The sequence below is a fragment of the Microcaecilia unicolor genome, chromosome 3, assembly GCF_901765095.1.
Source record: "Microcaecilia unicolor chromosome 3, aMicUni1.1, whole genome shotgun sequence".
In the NCBI taxonomy this organism is placed as follows: Eukaryota; Metazoa; Chordata; class Amphibia; order Gymnophiona; family Siphonopidae; genus Microcaecilia; species Microcaecilia unicolor.
Genome location: NC_044033.1, coordinates 276,037,141 through 276,052,811, shown reverse-complemented (window position 1 = coordinate 276,052,811; position 15,671 = coordinate 276,037,141). Strand labels below are relative to the sequence as shown.

Below are 15,671 nucleotides of genomic sequence, written 5' to 3'. Positions count from 1 at the left end.
CTGCTTCCGGATCGCTCTGCTCCTGCTGAGACCTGCTCCCGGATAAAGAGTCCCTGGCTGGTTTTGACTCCCTCCCTCCTCCCTGATGGATTCTGGGTAGGGCAGTTCTGGCTCCTGAAGCCTCTTGGGCGGCACAAGGGACCTGGTCTAATTATACTATGAATGGCTTCCTTTTTTCCTTGAGTGCTGTGTTGCACAGCTATGAGTGTTCCTTTACTATGGCTGTGTGGCCTTGTCTCGAGTTTTCCCTGTGTGATTTCTGTTTGAGTCCTCTCTGTGAGGTTTCTGTTTTGAGTTTGAGTGGGCTGTTCTTCCGTTTAGCTGTGTCTACTAGCACAGCGCTGAGCGTCCTCTCTGTTTGATTCTGTTTGTGTTTGAGCGGGTGGTTCTTTTGTTAGCTATGACTACTAGCTCAGCCTTGAGCTGTCTCTCTGTGTGGCACGAGTGGACAGCTCTTTCGTTTAGCTGGGACTACTAGCTCAGCCCTGAGCTACCTCTCTGTGTGATTTCTGTTTGACTTGGTTAGGACTATTCGTTTATAGCTGTGGTTCTAAGCATAGCCCTGTGCTACCTCCCTGTGTGGTTTTCTTATCTTTTACATGTGGTTTCTACCATGGGAGTGTAAGTGGGGTTGTCCTTTCCCCTTCAGTTTCTTTGTGCTTGTGTGTAGTGTCTTTTGACCACTTGTTTGTGGCTCTGTTTAGTGTAGTGTGTGCACTGCTTGAGTAGTTCTTGCTCAAGAGATTCCATTCTGTTTCTTTTCCCTTCCCGCTGGTATGAGTGGATTCCAGTTCAGCCTTGCAGCCCATATGCTTGGACTCTGTTACAGGTAGGTTCCAGTTCGGCCTTGCGGCCTGCATGAGTGTCCTTCCTTTGTCCTGGTTCCTGCTTTTGTTAAGTTCCGTTCCTGGTTTTCGCTTTAGTCAGGCTCTGGTTTCACCTTGTCTTGAGTGTGCTCTGTCTATTTGCCATGTCTGGTATCTTGTTTGTATTCAGTGCCTGGTTCGCCTCTGCTCTGTGCCTCCCCAGAGGACTTGTCTGCTGCAGCCCAAGGGCTCACCATCCCAGGTTCCGTGACATTAGGGTTCCCTCTAGAACTTAGCAGATGGACTTAAGGATTCAGGTATATGTGTCATCACTGATTAATAGCACCATCTCTCTCCTTACGGGCTATGAGCACTGCCTCTAGAGCAGGGCTTGACAAAGTTTCTTAGGATCTAGGAGCCAGCCCAAAAATCTAGGTGCCAGGCTTGGATTAACTGGAATTTGTATTCATTTTATGCAAGCTTATAAACTACACATTCATAATGTGCTCAGGATGGTGCACAGCAAGTTATTTAAGACAGTAGCAGGTAAGGATAAGATAGGAAGCAACTGCTCTCCCTTTTGCCCACCCACCTACAGCTCATTACAAATTATCCCTCTTGGACAAAGTGAAAACATTTGCTCAATATTTGGGGTGCTCAAGCATCCACCGAGCTGGGATCTATACATACACACACACACAGCTCTTTCTCTGCTTCCCCCCAGCACACATGCACACACAAACCCACAGCTCTCCGTCTCTATGCCTCCCCCCCAAAAACAACCCCCCAGATCTCTGTCAATCACCACCCTATATACCCTCCTGTAGAATACACTCCTCACCCCAGAAGATGTCTCCCAATGATGATCCCCCCAAAACTGAATTCTCAATACTGCTCTCCAGCTTTCTATCTTCTGCAACTGCACAACTATTTCTTTCTTTCTTGCTGTATTTGTATCCACAGAGTTATTCTTCTTTGACTGTGATAGCATATGATCGTGGCAAACATAGCTGATCAGGCTGGCCTAAGTGGGTATCACTCCTTTCTCTGTACAATACCTGTTTTTGCACAAATAAACAATCCCACTACCTAATCAGCAATCAGGTATCTGGGTGGCTCAGCTTCACCAACCTCTCACTCTCTTGACCATGCCTCCCAGCTCTGTCCCAATAAGAATCAACAGAAGGAAAGAAAAGTAGCTGTTCTTCAGGCCACATCCTCCTCCTCTGTCTCTTTGGCATTAAATTCAAAACTTGTATCACGTGGTTCAAATTTTACATTCTGTATTGAATTGCAGAGGAAACTGTAACCTGACATACAGCCGCTCTGCTTTCCTTCTACTTCTATTCAGTGTCCACTGGGGAGTTGTAGTGGGTAGGGATGCCAACTCTCACAGATAAAAATCAGACATCTGCCCCTCCTCAAGTCCCTTGCCACATCTACTGTTACACTCTTCCCTTACCCTCTACAACCAACTGTCCATACTAGGATTGGCATCTCAGAAGGAAAAAAATGACACATGTATACACATTCTATGGTTAAACGGGGGCAGACGCAGGACTAATGTCAGGAAGTATTTTTTCACAAAGAGGGTGGTGGATATGTGGAATGCCCTCCCAGTGGGAGATGGTGGAGATGAAAACGGTAATGGAATTCAAAAATCCTTGGGATAAACACAAAGGAATCCTGTTTAGAAGGAATGGTTCCACAGAATCTTAGCGAAGATTGGGTGGCGACACTGGTAATTGGGAAACAAAACGGGAGCTGGGCAGACTTCTACGCTCTGATCGTGACTGAATAGATAGGTATGGGCTGGAGTGCAAATTTTAAGGGGCTTTGACGTTAGCTTCAGAACTTAGTACAAGAACAGTACTGGGCAGACTTCTATGGTCTGTGCCCTGAGAAAGGCAAGGACAAATCAAACTTGGGCATACATATAAAGTAACATATCATGTAAAATGAGTTTATCTTGTTGGGTAGACTGAATGGACCGTACAGGTCTTTATCTGCCGTCATTTACTATTTTACTATTTCACAAACCCTGTCTGATATTATGACAAACTAACATTAAATGAAAGTTTTGAAGTTATCGTAGTAAAGCCAACATACAATCCCTCCTCTACAAAACACTAAGCGCAAACTCGTGCAAAAATGCAATCAGAACCTTACTGTACCATAGTAGCATTAACTCCCAGGACTCAAAAAGCCACAAATATATCCCTGAAGAGGAAGCACCATAAATATTGCACCGTGCCTAAAATATTGATACAGAAAACATTAGAACCAGACTGATAAAAGCGTAAAAAGCATTTAATGTTCAATCCATCAATATATGTCTTGTGGCACAAACGAGAGACTCAAAGAACTCAGTAAGGCAGTGTTTCAGCAACCAGTGCCTGCGTCAGAAATGGTGTCACAAACTGCTTGAGTGAAGAACAGATAGATGTAAGCAGACAAATATAACTGGCCACAGTTATATTTATCTGCTTACATTTGTCCATTGCTCAAGCAGTTTGACACCTTGAAGCACTACATGGCTGAACATTACTTTTTCAGTTTTTATTGGACTGGTTCTTCTGCTTTATTGCCCTGTTTTATTTTTGTTTGTGGTTGCAAGAGGCTCCATCTTTCTCCTACATGTGACTTAAAATACCAATACAGGAGTAGGATGGTCTGGCCTTTGCAATAACCCAGGGAGACTGCTGTGTCGAGTCATTTGATGCTCCCTAATAAAGACTTAATTTTTATACGTCTCCCTGGGTTATTGCAAAGGCCAGACCATCCTACTCCTTTTTTGCTGCACTACTTTGACGTAGGAATTGAGGGTTCCTCCACCTCCTGTGGTCATTCCTTGCATAAAATACCAATACACCATCTAGTGAAAAAACAGAATGAACGGCTACAATCTCTACACAGAAACTACATACTAGCAGAATACTGCACCTTGCTCACATGTGGAAAACACAGACAGACCCTCAACAAACATGAAACAAGGAACCCTAGACCAGTAATAGAGATATGAAGGCATAATACTGAACTGGAAACCTCAAGGAGTCAGACACTGCATATACAGCAATACTAGAGAAACAAATGGAAAAGAAAGATATCAGAGAAGTACATTTCCTATAGCAGACATGGTCCAATTGATAAATTCAAAATATTTTTCTACCTTTTGTAGTCTGAGCATTTTTATTTTTCCATTTGATTTGGTCTGTCTCTCTTCTGCTTTTCTTGACTTTCCAGGTTCTCCTGTCTGACATTTCTCTCTTCATGTCTGTCTGCCATCCATCTTCTCTCTGTGTCCCTATCCCTATTCTTCCCTCTGTGATCAACAACGCCCTTTTGTGTGTTCCTATCCCACCATTTTTCCAGCTTTGCCCTGTATCCCTCTATCTATGTCTTTCCTCTCTCTCTTCCCTTCCTCCCACACCCTGGGTTCAGCATATCTCCTTCTCTCCCCCACCCCCTAATGGTCTGACATAACTCCATCTTTGAGTTCAGTGTCTCTCCATCTTTGTTCCACCTCCCCACCCCCAACACTCAACCCGGTCTGTCTCTTTCACAGCTCCCTTCCAGGTCCAGCACATCTTTATCTCCCTCTAGCTCCCCCTTCCTCCAGGGTCCAGCACATGTCCCTCTTCCCTCTAGCCCCCCTCCAGGGTCCAGCATGTGTCCCTCTTCCCTCCAGCTCCCCTCTCTCCAGGGTCCAGCACATGTCCCTCTTCCTCCAGCCCCCCCCCCCCCAGTCCAGCACATGTCATTGTGCCTTACCTCCCCCTCCCAGATCTTTTAAACTTACCTCAATCGCAGGCAGCGATTAAGGCAAGCTGCTCTGGCCAGCGTCAGGGCCTGCCTGTGCACTTCAGGGCCCTTACTTTCTGTAATTTCCAGCTTCTGCACAGGCAGGACCAGGCACAGGACAGGCCCCAGTGCCAGCCAAAGCAACTTGCCTTAATCGCTGCTGGCAATCGAGATGAGCTTAGAGAACCAGGGGGGGGGGGGGGGGGGAGGGGGGGGCAGAGCCAAGCCAAGTGAGAAGATGGCAAGAAGGAAAGAGATGCTAGCTAGTCCCGGCCAGGGGAGAGAGAGGGACTGCAGGAAAGACCAAAAAATAAAAGTGTTTTCGGAATACAAATCCCAGGCGCCATGGCGATTTGGCACCTGGAGGTTTGTTGAGCCCTGCTCTAGAGCATCCTCAGTTACAGCTAGTCCAACAACAGATTTGATCTGGGAATCAAAACCAGGTCCTCTATATGACAGCAATGCCATACAGTCATCAGACAACCCTCAGTAGTCACTTAAAGACAAAGGGCTCTTTGGTAAATGGCACATGTAATACTCAAATTTTCAATGTGATCTAAAACAGAACCAGGCAATTCAAACTGCTGGTCTCATAACTCCAGGGAAGATACTACAAGCTATCAAAAAGGAAATGCTGCACACTTGCAGAATCAAACACAAGCATTTAAAGGGAGATTTAACTACACTCTACAAATGAATGGATCCCACTGGGAATTCACAGGCAATTGTTTTTAAACCAAAGGAGCAATAAATCTTACTCAACAGTAACATTTTACCACCTTCAAAATGAGAGATTTTTATTCACAATTTGGCTACACCACCAAATCAAACAAAATTGCTAATTCAGGGGCCTTTTTACTAAGCAGTGGTAGGGCTAACGCTCAGGTAGTGAGCGCCAAATCGGCACTACCACAGGGGTAGTGTGGGTGTCCTGCGGTAGTTTCAAAGCTGGAACACGCTGTTTCCCGCGGTAGAAAATAATTTTCTATTTTCTACCGCGGGAGGTGTTCCCGGCAGTAATTGACATTAGCACACACTGCCTGATTACCACATAATCAAACAGTTGGACTCAGTGGGCCTCTGGTCTATTTTTAACCTATGAACTATAAGGCCGATGTACTAACCTGGAGCATGTCCAGAGGGTTTTTCCTACACAAGTTTACTATGGATGAAAATGAGCTCTATAGCAACTTGCATGAGAAATTTTGCTATGAGACAGACTATAAAAACTACATTGGAGCAGCTTGTTAATGCAGAATTTCAGTAGAATTCTGTATATAGTAGATTACATACAAATTTTACTAGTTAAGAGGGAATTTTGCAAAAACACCAACATTTTTGAATATTTTTAAGTTTCTAGACTTTGTGTTTTATCAATGTTGGTCTCTTTTGTGAAAAAAAATTACATTTTAATATATAGGACTTAAAGTAACTATGTATGTATATTGCTATTTAGTTTCTTTTTCCAATATTTGCCTCCAAATGACACAATTATTTTGAGCTAACTGAGCACAAAATAATTAAATGGTGAAACAGAAATAGGATTCCAGGCTTCATATGTGGCAAGTTTATTAGCTGTAGTCTAAAACAGCATGTCAAATTACTGGAATGATACACATTCTGTACACCATAATAAACTAAAAATGCTAATAATGAATAGATACCACTTACCTAACATAAAGATCTGCATGGTATTTCTTTCCATTTAATACCCCCAATAAGGTTGGAATTTCATTATTTCTAAAATTCAGTGTTGAGTCATATACAGCAGAAACTACAAACAGAGAACATTATGGTCACTGTCAGAAAAAGAACAAAAAAATCTGCAGGCATTTTCAGGAACACTTAATATTTGTCTATGTAATTTTGTTTTTGTAAATAATTTTTATTGATGAAGAAACAAACTGATGACTGCATTACAATTCAGTGAACATAAAAAAATTCAAGATAACATGAAAAACAATGAACACAGCAAGCACAACAGGTAAAGTATAAAAGATTCCCAAAGGACCAAAACTATTAATTTTTTGTACGCTATACTGTGGCCTCCCACCCCTCCTCCACCCCACCTTTCTCGGTAATAAGTTAAGCCGGACTCAAATATGGGAATACCATTCTTAGTTATACAAGACCTTCCTACCTAATAGTTTAAAACCCAACTACATGCCTGAAAAGACATACTGGTTCCCATATTTCTAAAAATTTAACCCATCATCTCAGATCCTTCCAGCCCACTCTATACCGCACTAACACCATCAGGGCACAGACTAAATTCTACCACTGCATCACATCAGGCGAAAAATCAGTTCTCCACTGGATAAGAATACATTTTTGTGCGAGGAGAAACAAGTAAAATTATAGCTCTTTTTCTGCTGCCAAAGTTGAGTGTCTGATGAACAGTCATGATACAAAGATAGTCGAGGCTCAAAAGGGAGATTTTTGTACAGAATGTGAATGATGCATCAGTGCACCCATTCCCAAAATTACTGAAGAGGTACACAAGAACAAATAAATGTCCTAATATAGCCCCTGCTGTTCCACATTTTACACAACAATCATTTTGAACAATACCCATATTAAAAGCTTTATTAGGTGTAAGCCTGAAAAACAAATTTGTGGTTCTGTTCCCTGAAATTGGTATTAATCACTTTAGTTGAATATGTAACAATCAAACGTTTAAACATTTCTGATTCTAAGTCCTGAGACCATTTAAGGTCCGAGGCATCCAAGGATGCTGCTCCTTGTGATCTTGGGCAAGTCACTTAACCCTCCACTGCCTCAGGTACAAACGTAGATTGTGAGCCCTGCTGGGACAGAGAAATATCCAGTGCACCTGAATGTAACTCACCTTGAGCTACTACTGAAAAAGGTGTGAGCAAAATCTAAATAAATAAATAAGGAGGGAAATGGCTGCTTGGTTCACAACATCTTATAAAGTGAAGATACATACTTGTAGCAGGTATTTTCCGAGGACAGCAGGCTGATTGTTGTCACGATTGGGTCGTCGTCGTCCGCGACGGCCCAGCAGACCAGCAAAATTTGCACAGCAAAACAAAGAACTCTCCAGAACGCTCCGTCGTGCAGGAAGAACACACCACGCATGCGCGAACAGCTTCTCGCCTACGACGCGAGCGTGCCCTCCTCAGTTTAATAAAAAGCAAAACAGAAAACTGGAACAACTCCAAAGGGGAGGAGGGTGGGTTTGTGAGAACAATCAGCCTGCTGTCCTCAGAGAATACCTGCTACAGGTATGTATCTTCACATTCTCCGAGAACAAGCAGGCTGCTTGTTCTTATGATTGGGGTATCCCTAGCACCCAGGCTCACTCAAAACAATGAAAAAAGTACAGAGGGGGAACAAAGTCCAAAAAGTACAGAAAACCACAGAACCACCGAGGCACTCATGATCAAAAGCCCCGCGCTGTTCCAAACAGCACCCTAAAAATAGCGCCGGGACAGCGCAGGGCTTTTCTGCATCAATGATCAAAGATAATGCATGCAAATCTAAGCAGCGCTATTATCTTTGATTATCATGTTTTAGTGTGGGAGAATTGCGCCTGAGCATGCGCGCAGCACAATCCTCCCGCACCTGTTTGACAGGTCTGGGCTGTCAAAAGCCCAAACCTGTCAAACAGCCTGCCGAGGCCCCGAACAACGAGGGCTGGAGGACCGAAAAACGTGTGTCTCCAGCCCCCCCAAACCCCCAGAAAACCTCGAGACTGCCGGCGGCCAAACCCTCTCCCACCCTCCCACCCAGCGACGGGGGGCCGGAGGTCCGGTGGACCTCCGGTCCCCCTGACGATCGACCCCCTCCATGCCCAGGGAGGGCTGGAGATCCGGTGGGTCTCCAGCCCCCCTCCAGAACCCCCAGAAATCGTGGTGGCCGCGGCGTCGACAGGAAGAGGAGGGAGCAGGCAGGCTGTGTCCCTCCTCCAACGAAAGGTAGGGGGCCTGCCGGGAGGGAGGGTCACCACGGACCACCAGGGATCAATGGAGAACACTGGGGGGGATGAGTTGGGGTGGGCTGGAGGTCCGGTGGACCTCCAGCCCCCCCCCCCCCCCGGCGATGGATAACAGTGTGTGATAGCCTTTGGCCGGAGGCGGCCACAACGATTTCTGGGGGTTTGGGGGGCTGGAGACCCACCGAACCTCCAGCCCCCCCACCATCGCTGGGTGGGAGGGTGGGACAGCATTTGGCCAGAGGCGGCACCACGATTTCTGGGGGTTCAGGGGGGGGGGGGGGTGGAGACCCTCCGGACCGCCAGCCCTCCCTGGGCATGGAGGGGTCGGATCGTAGGGGGGACCGGAGGTCCACCGGACCTCCAGTCCCCTGTTTGCGTTTGCTTTGGGGGGGGGGAAAGGGGGCCCTGCCAGCATGCAACTGCATGCTGGACAGGGCTCACCATTCCTCCCCAATGATCCGCAAAGTCTAACACCAGCTCAGAGCTGGTGTTGATTTTGCCGCCGCCAGCGACCCAATCTTTGGCGCACTGGCCGCTGATCATTGGGGATGAATGCGTTAAGCGCTGATTAGCATGCATTTGCAAGCTAATTGCGCTAGAAGCCCTGTTTAGCATGCATTTGCATGCTACTTGCGCTAAGAGCCCTCAAGTGCGTTGTTTCAGGCGCTCGAGGGCTCTGATCATGGGTGGGCAGCAAACTCCGGTGCTAGTATGGCGTTAACAGCCTCTAGCGCCGGAGTTTGCTTTTGATCATGAGGGCCCAAGAGCCTTAGGAAAATGGGACACAATTCTTTATTAGCAACTGTTGATATTCCAAGATAGACCCGACACGAGCCGTGTTTCAGCGCCTAGCACCTGCGTCAGGGGTCTGGTGTTTTTCAAGACAGAAACTTCTTTCCTACCAAGTTGGATAACAATCCGTGTAGATTCAAAGCAAGTTGTGCTCGATTTGACAGGAAAGGCGAGTCCCTTCGTGTTTAGTTCAGAGATCTACGTGTCGGGTCTATCTTGGAATATCAACAGTTGATAATAAAGAATTGTGTCCCATTTTCCTAAGGCTCTTGGTGCTTCTGTGGTTTTCTTCACTCAAAACAATGAACATTGGTCAATTGGGCCTCACAACGGCGAGGACATAACAGAGATTGACCTGAAAAGAAACACAACTAAGAGAGTGCAGCCTGGAACAGAACAAAAATGGACCTAGGAGGGTGGAGTTGGGTTCTAAAACCTGAACAGATTCTGCAGCACTGACTGCCCAAACTGACTGTCGCGTTGGGTATCCTGCTGAAGGCAGTAGTGAGATGTGGTATTCATCCTAGAGTACTAATAGAACTGAAAAATAAGCGTGCGGAGTTACTGTTAGTGATATGCAATTTATCCTTAAAATCAAACGTGGTACTGGAAGATTGGAGGGTAGCCAATGTAACGCCGATTTTTAAAACAGGCTCCAGGGGAGATACGGGAAATTATAGACCGGTGAGTCTGACATCGGTGCCGGGGAAAATGATAGAGGCTATTATTAAAAACAAAATTACAGAGCACATCCAAGGACATAGATTGCTGAGACCAAGTTAGCACGGCTTTAGTGTGGGGAAATCTTGCCTGACCAATTTACTTCAATTCTTTGAAGGTGTAAACAAACATGTGGACAAAGGTAGCCGGTTGATATTGTGTATCTGGATTTTCAAAAGGCGTTTGACAAGGTACTTCATGAAAGGCTACAGAAGAAATTGGAGGGTCATGGGATAGGAGGAAATGTCCTATTGTGGATTAAAAACTGGTTGAAGGATAGTAAACAGAGAGCGGGGTTAAATGGGTAGTATTCACAATGGAGAAAGGTAGTTAGTGGGGTTCCTCAGGGGTCTGTGCTAGGACCACTGCTTTTTAATATATTTATAAATGATTTAGAGATGGGAGTAACTAGCGAGGTAATTAAATTTGCTAATGACACAAAGTTATTCAAAGTCGTTAATTCGCAAGAGGATTGTGAAAAATTACAGAAGGACCTTACGAGACTGGGAGAATGGGCGGCTAAATGGCAGATGACGTTTAATGTGAGCAAGTGCAAGGTGATGCATGTGGGAAAAAAGAACCCAAATTATAGCTACGTCATGCAAGGTTCCACGTTAGGAGCTATGGACCAAGAAAGGGATCTGGGTGTCTTCGTTGATAATACACTGAAACCTTCTGCTCAGTGTGCTGCTGCAGCTAGGAAAGCGAATAGAATGTTGGGTATAATTAGGAAAGGAATGGAAAACAGGTGTGAGGATGTTATAATGCCGTTGTATCGCTCCATGGTGCGACCGCACTTTGAGTATTGTGTTCAATTCTGGTCGCCGCATCTCAAGAAAGATATAGTAGAATTGGAAAAGGTGCAGCAATGGGCGACTAAAATGATAGCGGGGATGGGACGACTTCCCTATGAAGAAAGACTAATGAGCCCAGGGCTTTTCAGCTTGGAAAAGAGACGGCTGAGGGGAGACATGATAGAGGTATATAAAATAATGAGTTGAGTGGAACAGGTGGATGTGAAGCGTTTGTTCACGCTTTCCATAAATACTAGGACTAGGGGGCATGCGATGAAACTACAGTGTAGCAAATTTAAAACAAATCGAAGAAACGTTTTCTTCATCCAACGCATAATTAAACTCTGGAATTTGTTGCTGGAGAACGTGGTGAAGGCGGTTAGCTTGGCAGAGTTTAAAAAGGGGTTAGACGGTTTCCTAAAGGGCAAGTCCATAAACCACTACTAAATGGACTTGGGAAAAAATCCACAATTCCAAGAATAAATGTATAGAATGTTTGTACGTTTGGGAAGCTTGCCAGGTGCCCTTGGCCTGGATTGGCCGCTGTTGGGGACAGGATGCTGGGTTCGATGGACCCTTGGTCTTTTCCCAGTGTGGCATTACTTATGTACTTATGCAAATGTGTGGACTGATGACCACGTTGCAGCCTTGCAAATCTCTTCAATAGAAGCTGACTTTCAGTGAGCCACTGACGAAGCCATGGCTGACATTGTGAGCCGTGACATGGCCCTCTAGAGTCAACCCAGCTTGGGCATAAGTGAAGGAAATGCAATCTGCTAGCCAATTGGAGACTGTGCGTTTTCCGATGGCGACTCCCCTCCTGTTGGAATCGAAAAAAACAAACAATTGGGCGGACTGTCTGTAGGGCTTTGTCCGCTCCACATAAAAGGCCAATGCTCTCTTATAGTCCAAGGTGTGCAACTTGTCCTCACCAGGGCGGGTATGTGGATGGGGAAAAATGTTGGCAAGACAATTGACTGGTTCAGATGGAACTCCGACAACACCTTCGACAAGAACTTAGGGTGCTTGCGAAGGACTACTCTGTTATGATGAAACTTGATATAAGGTGCATGCACTACCAGGGCTTGGAGCTCACTGACTCTACGAGCTGAAGTAACAGCCACCAAGAAAATGACCTTCCAGGTCAAGTACTTCAGATGGCAGGAATTCAGTGACTCAAAAGGAGCTTTCATCAGCTGGGTGAGAACGACGTTGAGATCCCATGACACTGGTGGAGGTTTGACTGGGGGCTTTGACAAAACCAAACCTCTCATGAAGCGAACAACTAAAGGCTGTCCATAGATAGGCTTACCCTCTACACATTGATGATAAGCACTTATTGCACTAATGTGAACTCTTACGGTGTTGGCCTTGAGACCAGACTCTGATAAGTGTAGAAGGTATTCAAGCAGGGTCCTGTCAGCAGGTCTCCCTTCCACTCTTCAGCCAGGGTCAACCCTGCTTAGCCAAACTGCTTCAACACCGGCTCCTGCTCCCTCTGGCACCAGTTGTTTCTCAGTTCTGACTCCCACCTTCGTGCCTCCCTTCAGTTTAGAGGCTCCTCACGGTTGCATATGAATAGCATTTCACAAAAATGACCAACAACTCCAGTCATATCATAAAAGGATTTTCTTCTTTTATTTCTTACAGTCCAAAGTTCATCATTCTTACAGCATTTTATACCGTTTCATCCTCAGTCATTGACATTTGTTTATATTCACAGTGTTCAATGAGAGTTCATCCTTCACCCTGCTGGCTACAGTTTACTGCACTTCAATGCTACCTTCTATCCTCCCAGGTACCTACACATGTCCAACTGATTCCAAAAGCTCATTCAGCCTGCAGTTTCACTCTCCTCTTCTCCTAATGCACTGGGTTACTTTCTACCACAACTTCTTCCCCAGCTGCCTCAATTCTCTCCTTCCTATTCCAACCAGTTGAGGAAATACAGCAGCCAGTAAACACCTCACCTTAGCTCCAGCAGCCTGAGCCAATAGTAACATAGTAACATAGTAGATGACGGCAGAAAAAGACCTGCACGGTCCATCCAGTCTGCCCAAGAAGATAAATTCATATGTGCTACTTTTTTTTATTTGTACTGTCCTCTTCAGTGCACAGACCATATAAGTCTGGCCAGCCCTATCCCCGCCTCCCAACCACCAACCCCGCCTCCCAACCACCAGCACTGGCACAGACCGTATAAGTCTGCCCAGCACTATCCCTGCCACCCACCACCGGCTCTGGCACAGACCGTATAAGTCTGCCCAGCACTATCCCCGCCTCCCAACCACCAGCTCTGGCACAGACCGTATAAGTCTGCCCAGCACTATCCCTGCCACCCACCACCGGCTCTGGCACAGACTGTATAAGTCTGCCCAGCACTATCCCCGCCGCCCAACCACCAGCCCTGGCACAGACCGTATAAGTCTGCCCAGCACTAGTCCCCCCTCCCTACCACCAGCCCCAGCACAGACCGTATATGTCTGCCCACACTAGCTCCGCCTCCCAACCACCAGCTCTGCCACCCATTCTAGGCTATACAGACACCTCCATTCTCTCCTCCTCACTCTTACCTGCCTCCTCCAATTTATCCCATTCCATCACTTCCTCCTCCACCCAGGGCTCTCCCAGCTGCTCCTCATCTTCCTGATTGGAAATCATCTCCCAATCCTGTCCCTCCTCCTCCACTTCCTGCAAGTGCTGTATTGGGTCAGGTGCATTATGGGGATGGTAGTTCCTAACCTTATTCCTCACTCTCACCAATCTTTTATCCACCAGGGGGTGAGCTTCCTGACCACATGGGATGTTTGCTTGCCTGCCTTGCTCCTTCCTGGGCCGCTCGCGCTTTCCCTACAGCCGTCCTCTCAGCAAGCCCTCACAGTCCGTGTAGGACAAGAAAAAGGATCTAGGGCCTTGCTGTCACATCAGAGGCAAACCTCCTCCATTTGAAAGAATAAGACTTGGGAGACACCCTCTGAAAGACCCAAGGAGGCAACTTCTAAGCTCTCAACATCCATGCCGTGAGAGCCAGAGACTGGAGATTGGGATGTAGAAGCGACCCCTCGTTCTGGGTGATGAGGGTCAGAAAACACTCCAATCTCCATGGTTCTTCAGAGGACAACTCCAGAATAAGAGGAAACCAGATCTGACGAGGCCATGCTCGGAAGATCTTGTGAACAACGCCCATGTTTAGTGACCACTCGTGAGGTTGCATGATGCTGCTCAACCTGTCGGCCAGACTGTTGTTTAAGCCTGCCAGATATGTGGCTTGTAGAAAAATGCCGTGACGGCGAGCCCAAAGCCACATCTGGACGCTTCCTGACACAGAGGGCGAGATCTGGTGCCCCCCTGCTTGTTGGTGTAATACATAGCAACCTGATTGTCTGAATCAGAATAATTTGGTTGGATAGCCGATCTCTGAAAGCCTTGAGAGCGTTCCAGATCGCTCGTAATTCCAGGAGGTTGATCTGAAGACTCTTTGCTCCTTATGAGTGAAGTCCATCTACATGAGCTCCCCACCCTAGGAGGGATGCCTCTGTTGTCAGCACTTTTTGTGGCTGAGGAATTTGGAATAGACATCCCAGGGTCAAATTGGATCGAATGGTCCACCACTGAAGGGAACTGCAAAAGTCGGTGGAGAGATGGATCATATCCTCTGTGGCCTGTCACCACTGGGAAGCTAGGGTCCATTGAGCTGATCTCATATGTAGGCGTGCCATGGGAGTTCATGAACTGTGGAGGCCATGTGTCCTAAGAGTCTCAACATCTGCCGAGCTGTGATCTGTTGAGAGGCTCTAGCCATGGTCACGAGGGCCAGGAGATTATCTGCCCTTGCCAGGGGAAAATAAGCTCGAGACGTCCGTGTGTCCAGCAGAGCTCCAATGAACTCCAATTCTTGAACTGGGACAAGATGGGACTTGGGATAATTGATCACGAACCCCAGTAGCTCTAGCAATCGAATGGTCATCCGCATGGACTGTAGAGCGCCTGGAACGTGAGCCCTTGGGCTACTGTCGAGGAGCGGCAGCAGCAGACAAAATCCCCCAACCAGGACTGGACAAACGAGCAAGGATGGAGCTGGAATCTGGAATGGACTTGGCTTGGCTGGACCCAACCAAATGCTGGAACAGACTTGGCTTGGCTGGACTGGAACCAAATGCTGGAATGGACTTGGCTTGGCTGGACTGGAACCAAATGCTGGAATAGACTTGACTGGAATAACAGGACTGGAGCAATCGGACTTCACCTGCGCTGACCACCATTCCCCAGAGGTTGAGCCCCTAGGTGCGGGCAGCCTGCAGGACTTCCAGGACGGAGCTGGTAGACAAGAAATGCTGGACCAGACTGACTGGAACAACAGGATTCTCACACCGGACACTGGATACAAAACAAGCTTGACTAAAACAGGATTGAGGATTCAGGACTCAGGATTCTCACACAGGGTAAAGGATACTGAAACAAGCTTGACTGAATAGGGACTGAAGGTCAGAGGGGAAAAGAACAAACAAGGCAGTCTAGGCAGGATACAAAGCTAGGCCACACAGACCAACAATAAAGCAATGGCTGAAGGCTGACAGGCAGCCACAAAGAAGGATACACAGACAAGCAAAAGAGCAATGGCTGAAGGCTGACAGGCAGCCACAGAAAAGGATAAGTACATATACATAAGTACATAAGTATTGCCATACTGGGAAAGACCAAAGGTCCATCAAGCCCAGCATCCTGTTTCAAACAGTGGCCAATCCAGGTCACAAATACCTGGCAAGATCCCAAAAAAGTACAAAACATTTTATACTG

General features: G+C 46.6%; 1 protein-coding gene across 6 annotated transcripts in view; it reads right to left on the bottom strand.

Annotated features, from left to right (window-relative positions):
* Positions 1-15,671, bottom strand: part of AGPAT4 (1-acylglycerol-3-phosphate O-acyltransferase 4) — a 507,427-nt gene that overhangs the window by 193,769 nt on the left and 297,987 nt on the right. For all 6 annotated transcript variants that reach the window (XM_030198100.1, XM_030198095.1, XM_030198098.1 and 3 more), the window contains one exon: positions 6,279-6,381. In XM_030198100.1, the coding sequence (XP_030053960.1) occupies positions 6,279-6,381 (103 nt within the window). The remainder of the gene's footprint in view (positions 1-6,278; positions 6,382-15,671) is intronic.